At 53.3% G+C, this 8,904-nt stretch overlaps 1 protein-coding gene across 4 annotated transcripts in view; it reads right to left on the reverse strand.

Moving 5' to 3' along the window:
* Window positions 1–754, reverse strand: part of CADPS (calcium dependent secretion activator) — a 221,360-nt gene extending 220,606 nt beyond the window's left edge. For all 4 annotated transcript variants that reach the window (XM_074835822.1, XM_074835820.1, XM_074835819.1 and 1 more), the window contains exon 1: window positions 265–754. In XM_074835822.1, coding sequence (XP_074691923.1) covers window positions 265–657 — 393 coding nt within the window. In that variant the 5' untranslated portion in view covers window positions 658–754. The remainder of the gene's footprint in view (window positions 1–264) is intronic.
* Window positions 755–8,904: the final 8,150 nt, after the last annotated feature.

Here is an 8,904-nt window from a genome sequence, read left to right on the forward strand (position 1 = left end):
GGCAGGGGGACAGGCAGGAGGGTATTTAGGGGAGCAGGCACGGGGGTAGGTAAGCAGTTAGGGGAGTGGGCTGGGGGCAGGCAGGCAGGAAGGTTGCTGCCAGGGGGCAGGGGCACGGGGGCAGGCAGGGAGTGGGTGATGGGGTGCTGGCAGGGGAGCTGCCGGGGCAGGGTGCCGGCAGGGGAGACCGAGCTCGACGGTGCAGGCAGGGCAGGGCAAGGCCGGGCAGGGCAGGGCAGGGCAGGGCAGCCCGCACCGCCGTACCTTCTGCTGCCGGCGGGCCATGTCGGTGGGCTGCTTGGCGTTGAAGGGGTAGGCGATGCAGCGCATGACGAAGACGTAGAGCTGCAGCTTCCTCTTCCTCTCCTCCTCCTCCCGCTGCAGCCGCTCCAGCTCGTCCTTCTCCTTCTCGCTGGCCACCGAGGGGCTGGGGCTGGCGGGCCGCGCCGCACCGGCGCCGCGCCCGCCCGGCTGCAGCCCCCCGCTGCTGCCGCCGCCACCGCCACCGCCGCCGGCACCGGCACCGCCGCCGCCACCCGGGCCCTCGCCGGGGCGGCTGGGCGAGAGCCGCGCCGCGGCGGGCGCCAGCGGCTCCTTCCCGCTCTCCTCCTCCACCAGCTCCTCCGACTCCTCCTCGCTGGACGACGGGTCCAGCATGGCGGCGGCAGCGGCGGCGGCTGGGCTCGGCCGGGGCCGGGCCGGCTCTGGGCTGCGCTGGCTCCGCTCGGCGCGGCTCTGCCCGGCTCCGGCTCCGGCTCCGGCTCCGGCTCCGCTCGCCGCCGCGCCCGCGCGCGCCCCCGCACCGCCCCGCCCCGCCCTCGCCCCGCCCCGCCCCGCGCGCGCGGGCGCTGGCCGCGGTGCTGCACGGCGGGGGGCGACGGAGGGAGAGCGGGAGGGAGAGCGGCCCCGCCGCGCATGCCCGCTGGGGGCCGGCGGGGCGCGGCCGCCGCCATGGCCGTCGCCTCCGGAGGGCTGCGGGGTGGGCGCCCGCCGCGGCACCGCTGTGGCCTCGGGGTCCCCACAGCCCCACACCGACACCGTCGTGACCTCAGGGTTCCCGCAGACTCACACAGATACCACGGTGTCCCCACAGACCCCACTGTCTACCAGTGTCCCCACAGCCGCACACTGATGCCGATGTGTCCTCGGGGTCCCCACAGACACCATCGTGGCTTTGGTGTCCCCACACCGACACCGTCGTGTCCTCGGTGTCCCCACAGCCACACACAGATACCACAGTGCCCACAGTATTCCCTCAGACCCCGCTGTCTACCAGTGTCCCCACAGCTGCACACCGACACCGATGTGTCCTCAGGGTCCCCACAGACACCACCGTAGCTTCGGTGTCCCCACAGACGCCGTCATGTCCTCGGTGTCCCCATAGCCACACATCAGATACCACACTGCCCACAGCGTCCCCACAGACCCAGACCCCACTGTCTACCCGTGTCCCCACAGCCACACACCGACACCGCTGTGTCCTCGGGGTCCCCACAGCCCCACACCGACAGTGCTGTGTGCTCAGTGTCCCCACAGACCCCGCTGTCTCTCAGTGTCCCCACAGCCCCACACCGACACTGCTGTGTGCTCAGTGTCCCCACAGCCCCACACTGACACTGCTGTGTCCCCACAGCTGCGTGAGCCACATGAACCCCTGCAGACTTGAGGCTCTGGGCAAGTTTGCTGTCTGTCAAGCCTTGCACCTCAACACAGTTAAAAATCTTAATTGAAAAGCGATACTGCTAATAAATATTTAACCCAAGTCACTAACTATTACATGTGTAATGATATCGTGGTGTTCTGCTTTGAAGATTACCTGGAGCGAGCTGAGGGCTTCAAGAGTAGCTCTGAGGGATGAATCAGTGAAGATGTCATGTGTGTTCAATATTTTAATTTTCAGTGATTTTCAGATCTGATTGAGACTTCACTTGCACGTACATTGTATTTGTGGTGGGTGGGTGTTTTCAAGGTTTGTTTTTTCCTGCTCAATTAGCAGCGCTTCTTTTGTAAATGTCAAAATGCCTGTCACCTGTTACACATATTAATAAATGTTTGTTTCACTTTTGGGAAGAGTAGGTAAACATTGATTCCTGGTGCTGAGGCTGTGGTATTAGCTCACAGGATGGGAGATGGGTGCCGCTTCAGACCACGTGTTTCAGGATTTTCACATCAGCTGGGCTTTCTGAGCTTCTTGTCTACTTACAATTAAAAGCTCAGCGTAGCAGATGAGAATGGAAAAACTTCAGAGCCTTGCATTCCGAAAGCCATGAGAAGCAGATGAAAAATTGGTGCAGAGGGGGAAAAGTGGCTTTCTGTGTTTCTGTTAGCCTTACCTGCCGGAGCTGTGCCATCCTGCACACCCCACGGGGCTGCGCGCAGGAACAGCCACGCTCGCTGGCTGGGCTTGCTGCCACCGCCGTGACAGCCCCTTCTCTCATGGGGACACCGGCAGCATGAGGGGGGCCAGTGGCCAGCTGCAGCCCCACGGCTGTGCGTGCCGTGGTGTGTGTCCTGCCTGTGGTGTGGGAAGTTCTGGGGATGCTGAGCTCTCTGCAGGGAAGAGCAAATTCAGAGCCTTGCAGCCCTGGCAGTGCATGGAGACATCCATGGTTCGGTCCTCTTGGGACCAGCCCCCCCGGAGGGTATCCTGCCCAGGACGTCAGGGTGAGCTCTGCAAGGCACAACCGCTGTCCTTTGTACAGCGCTGGGCACTCCCCCCGGCTCAGCCCCAGATCCCATTGGGTGTCGATGGGCTCCTACAAGTGCCAGGTGCTGACACACACCGACACTCCAGGCAGACACAGCTCCAGCCCTGCTACACCTTCACACCCTTCATGTTTGCATCACTCATTGGCAACTGTTGGAAGGCAAAGCTGCATTTTCTGCAAGAGCACAGTCAGCAAGTCAAATAAATACTGCACATCAGACTGGAGATGTCTAAAGCTGGAACAGGCACACAGCTTGCTCTGCCCAGCTACCGCTTTCATCTGAGACCACCTCCAGAAACAGTCCTTTGTTGCCCAGTTTCTCTAGAGCTGCTGCCAGGACTGTCGGTCCAACCCACAGGCTGACAAAAGCCAGCAGAAGCCACCTGTATCGGACAACCCGCAGTCTGGCTGGCGTTTGGGGATAAACAGCGTGAACGGAGCGCAGGGTGCTGGTGCTGGCAGGCAGCTTGCTGTGCGAGTGGCAGTGCTGGCTGCAGGGCAGGATGGTGAGGATGGCTGGCAGCGTGGGGCATTATATTACATCTGCATCTTCCCATCAGTCTGGAAAAGGAAAGGACACACGGTGTGGTGTTGGCATACAGAGGCTGGTCTAGGTTGAGGTTAGGAAAGGGTTTTTCAGTCCCTCTCAGCCTTCCTTAGTATCATTTCAGTTCATGCCTCCCTATTTACCATCTCCCCAAACAAATAAAAGTACCATGAAATCATTGCTGTGATGGGCTCCTTCTCGCCCAAGGGCCATGTCATGTAGTTGTGCTGCCAGTCCCTTGTGATGGGGGCAGGTCATACAGCACCTCCTAGTGCCATTTGGCACATGGCCTGGCACATGGCCCCTAACGTGACTAATGCAAGGATTTCTACCACAGGGGTGATGGGAAAGTCCCAGAGATCTCTTCCTCAGCAAAGTTGTCTTAATTTTCTAAAGTCTCTTTTGAGGTTTTTAAAACTGATGCCATTTTCATATTATCCATCAGAAAAACTCACTGTCCTGAGTTCTGTTGTGCCAACTGTGAAGGCAGAAAAAATAGACTCAATTACATCAGTGCCTGTAATGATATTACCTATAGGTAATCCTACAACAGAGGAGAAGCCTTTGTCTTTGGGGTTTTCAAGAAAGAAATGCCATTTATTGTACTGGAGTATGGAGAAATTTCTTTCTGCGACATGAAGCTGCAGGTGCTCTCCCTCATAGTTGAGGAGGTAGGTGTTCAAAAGCTGCAGCTTTCCATCTTCCCTGTCCCAGACATGACAGCAAATAAACTCTCTGAGATGATCAGAGGAAAATTGGACTTTTTTAATGAAAGGTTTTCTTTCAGTAGTGATTGTTCTGAACTGTTTAGGTAACTCTGCAGAGGTGGATTCGCTAGAGGAAAGCAGCTGGGGATGACAGAAGCAACTTTTGCTGGTAGGAACATCACAGACATTGCGTATCTATCTGTAGAGACAGATTGACAATCTGTCAGAAAAGATTTCTTAAATTAATTGATGCAAAATAGATACATACAACCACCCAAAAAAATGTGGTCTTCTTTAGGAGCTTTCAGAATTATATTTATCCTTTAGTGGGTGAGATTTTGCTCACTGGAGAACTTTGAAATTGGATATGCTTGAAGGGGCCTGACTAGACATCCAGGCACAGATTAGTCAGGGTTCATCTGGAAGAGCTGCTGGTCCAGAGAAGCAGGGACACATCACCCTCAGTGTGATCAACACTTTCTCTTTCCTTAATTCGCACAGCCGTGCTTTCCCAGTGGTTATGTCTGAATGTACAGTTACAACATTAATGCTTTTTCCTGAGTAAAGGAAAGAACAAAGTCAAAAAGTCTCAGGTCTCTTGCCTTCCATTTCCAAATGCCAGTTCTGCCCAGGGAGGTGTATCCAGCTCCCTCTAAAACACCTCCCACTTACAGCTGTTTGCATCCTACTGCAAAGCATCTCCAGCTGCAGGAAAGATCCCCTCTGATGACACCAAGAGCAGTAGCATTTTCAGTAGCTTTCAGTGTTAGCCTCCCTGCACCCATCCTTGTGGCACTTCTTGTAGGAGCCGAGAGTTCCGTGGTGTTGAAAAATCCCAAGGAATATTGCACTGTTAAAAACACAAATGGCATGCAAACCTTGAATTTTGCCTCTAGAAAGATGATCTGAAACATGGCTGGGTGAGCCAGCAAAGCAGCCGTGCAACAGGCACGACTGTCCAGCATCATGCAGAAGGGCAGCAGCACGTGTGGAGCGATCATGAAAATTATGTGTGCATAACTTCCAGTGGTAATATTTCATGGTGGGTAATTGTGTAATTACCCATTATGAGTGGGTAAATGTAGACAAATGAGAGCATTAGCTAAGTAATTTTTGGTATTATATTGGTGTATATTGCTGTTTGCTCAGGATACTAAAACAGACGCTGTTTGGGTTAAAAGGATGCATAATGTTGGGCAGCTTGTTTTCAAGATGCAACACAGCTGCAAAATCCATGGTCCTTTCTAGCTTATCGCTTCGGAGCAGGTTCCAGGAGGTTTCAAAAAATCTGCCCCTATTTGTTCCCAGCATGGTGAATTAATTGCTTCTTCTAAAATACTTTCCAGAATAATTACCTAATGAGATCCAAAGAGCCTGAATTGCCAGCTCTCTTGCAGGTTCCAGTAAGAGACAACGCACACCATGCGGGAATACTCGACCTCCGTGCCTGCTCGTGTTTACACGACAAACAAGGAGCAGCAAATACACACAACACCCGGCAGCGCCTGCGCCATCCCTGCGGATGGCGAAAAGCTTCTCACCTCTCCCAGCTGGAGACACTGCAGCTGCGCAAAGGAGATCTCAGGTGGCCTCAGATATCAGAAGCAGTGTCGGCTGAAGAATATTAAAAGTATTTTGTGAAGTGTTTCAAATCTGTTTCCATTTTTTACAGTGTCAAAGGGAAGAATTTGCTGATATTAGAAAAAATCACTGCTGTAGCATTCGTATCCCTCTCCATTTATTCCCATTAGATGGGGCAACTCAGTGTAGATAATGATTTGTGGAAATGACTGTAAAGAAAAGCAGAGCTGAAGCAGAGGCCCTTGCTTTGGAAAGAGAGTGCTTGTGTACGTGGCGCTGGGTGCTGTGGCGCTGCCTCTGAAAGCAGGCTGGCAGGACCCAATGGTTTGGAAGAAACCCTTGAAAAGACTAAACTCCATTTAAAGCAGCCGTTTGGGAGAGCTTAACCGAATAGCTCCCACAGGGAAGTTCACATTTGCATGAAAAACAAACAAACCCTCACTCTTTTTATTAATCCTGGTTAAAGGCCTAAAACAGAGTATTTATGAAAGCTGGAAGCAATTAGCGCCTTTATAAAGTCTATGTGCACCAATGGCAGCGAGGGGACAGTCTAGAAGGGAAAAGAGAGGGTAAAGCGCAAATCTTGTGTGGTTTAGCCTCCCCTGAGATCCCTCGTGGCCACAGAAAATCGCTTGCACTGAACATGAGATTTGGAGAGTGAGGTGAGCGTGCAGGCTGCTGGTGCTGGGGCTGCTTCTCCCCACCGGTCACCTACCGCACCTGCTAGCCCCTGTCCCTAGCCCAGCTTGGATGGTGGTGGTTAATTGAACCAGGGATGATTTGCCTTCTACCTGCAGTATGCTGGGGTCGGATCTGAAAATGGTGGAGGGCTATGCAGCAGCCTCAGTTGGGATTCACCCTCACTTTGAGACCGACTGCAGAGCAGCTCCTGATTTCGAGTGATGTAGGGATGGGCATGGTGCTGCCCAGTGCCAGCCACCGAGGAATCACACACTGCCTGCTGGCTGCTGCTCTCAGCATATATTGGAGTCCAACATCTGTGATCATTTGTTCTTCTGGCTGTTACTCCCTGCAACCCCCGGCCCTTTGGCAACGCACCATCAAAATATGAAATAAGTACCTGCACCTCAGCTGTATCTCTTGTTTTAGAAAATCAGTTTTGCAATACAAGTCTGAATTTTGTACAGTAACAGATGACAAGGGGAGGGGAAAAAACAAGAGACACATTAAGTGGCAAAGAGTCTACTTAAAAATATCTTCCAGTTCATAAAAATGAGAAGTTTCAGCAGCAACTGAAAGAGGAAGCAGAGGAGCTGCTGAGGGCCAGCCTGGCTGTGCAACAAGTAGTACCGAGTAAATGGTACCTTCTCCGGAGGACTTGCTGTGATGTCCTTGGACACACGCTGCGAGGGGCCGAACAGTTTGCACCTTGCATCTGGGCAGATTAAAGAACAGCAGTTAAGACACTGGATAAAGGGAGTGTGTGAGTGGGCAGGTTCAAGTAACACATCCTTTCTTTTAGGCATGAATAGAGTCCGGCTGCAAAGTGCCACTGTGAAACACTGCCACTTGGTAATAACACTAATTTACAGAGGGGAAATAGAAATCCTGGTGTGTCCTAGGCTCCATTTGTTTCACTGTCTCCTAAAATAGCACAGAAAACAATCCTTGTTTCTTGGTAACAGCCTTATATAGATTGCTGTGTCTTCCAAACAGAATGGCTTAAAACGGTGCTCTTTTCACCCGTTCATGCACGCTCAGCTAATATTTACATTGGGATCTGACTGCATCAGAGCTGTGCCAGGAGCAAAGCAGGGGCCAGCGAGGGCTGCTGGCCTTGCTTAACCCCTCGGCATCAGGGAAGCTTGGAATGGGGAAGGGAGGCACCACAGGACACCCAGCCGCTGCAGCTGGGGACAGTGCAAGAGCCGGGGTGCCACTGCTGCAGCTCAGCATTTCTCTTATCGGAGCTGTAACCTTTGCTCAGCCTCTTCCCTGCCCTGCACACAGAGTATTCAGAGCACAGGGCTCCCTGAATTGCAACCTGGGCAAGAAAGTTTCTTCAGCAAACTGCCATCTCAGAGGTCAGCTTCCAGTCAGTTGAGGGTCAGTCTCTCCTCCATGGTGACACCGGTTATGTGTGTCCTGCTCACCACAGCTGCCTGCTGGGGACCGGCAGAGCCCTCCTGCCAGGAGAGGTGGAGTGTCCCGTGCTACTGGGAAACTGGGGCTTCCAATGAGGTCACCTCCTAATCTGTTTCTAGGTAGTGTGTTTGAAGACACTTTAGGAAAGCATTTTAGTCCCTTGAAAAAGTCTGTTGAGCTGTCATTTTCCCTCGCCTCTCCCGCCCTTGCAGGTGCCGGGTGCTGCTCTCCAGACCTGCTTAGCATCTGCAAGGAAATGAGAGCTCCCACAGCAGCCAGGCTCCAGACTCAGAAATAGCCATGTGTGTTGAGATAGCAGTGCTTATTCCACCCTGTAACTGGATTTAGACACGCCGCAGCTGCAGCTGTGTGTGGGGTGCTGGTGGCTGGGTTTGAAGCAGCCCTGGCCTCTGGAGGCAACGCTGCTGCTCCCAGCCCTCTGCCTCCCACAGTCCTTCTGCGGGAAGGAGGCAGCCAGCACATCGGCTTTCCTCTGCCTTGAGGCTGATGCTGGTGATGATCCACCTGATGCATTTCTCCCAGTTGCCTGCTGTTGCTCCAAGGCACTGGGAGAGCAAACACTGCAGGGAGAGAAGGGCTGATGCATGATGAGAGGCACATCAGGGCAGTGGCAGAGGAGAGGTTGAATAACGTCTTTGATAACACAAGGCAGAAGATGAGGAAATTTAACCACAGTGGGAAACATACTGCATGTTCTGGGCCCCCTGCCCTGCTGCTCTCCTCCGCTGGGCTTGGGCAGAGCCTGCTCGCCATCGGGGATGCGCTTGGCCCTGATGCTGGCTCCGGTTTTGCAGCCTTTTCCTAGAGTTTATTATACCAGGTGTTAAAATAAATAACACCAAATTAGCCTGACCCAGCAGGCCCTGAAAGAGGGCAGACTCGATGTCTGTGGCTACTCAACAAAATCCACAAGTGAGCTGTTTATCTCCACTTTCTGGCCAGACTGCCAGCATCATATCCGTGTCAGGTTCAGCACCGAAATCCCTTTTCCAAACACTGTGGGGAGGATTGTAGCAATATTTTGCTGCCCAATCAGCGCTGGCTCCCAGCATTTCGAGGCGTCTATAATTAAAAATGACTGAGGCTTATTGCAGATAGGAGGACCACGAGAGATTTATTAAATGCACCCTACTCTGCTAGCCCAGAGCCTGGAAATAATTGCAGCTGATCTATTCCAGCATGCACAGGGCTCCTACAAAACCTGGGCTGGATTGCTGCTGCCATTCAGCACCTG

Source organism: Strix aluco, chromosome 11, assembly GCF_031877795.1.
Source record: "Strix aluco isolate bStrAlu1 chromosome 11, bStrAlu1.hap1, whole genome shotgun sequence".
Taxonomy (NCBI): domain Eukaryota; kingdom Metazoa; phylum Chordata; class Aves; order Strigiformes; family Strigidae; genus Strix; species Strix aluco.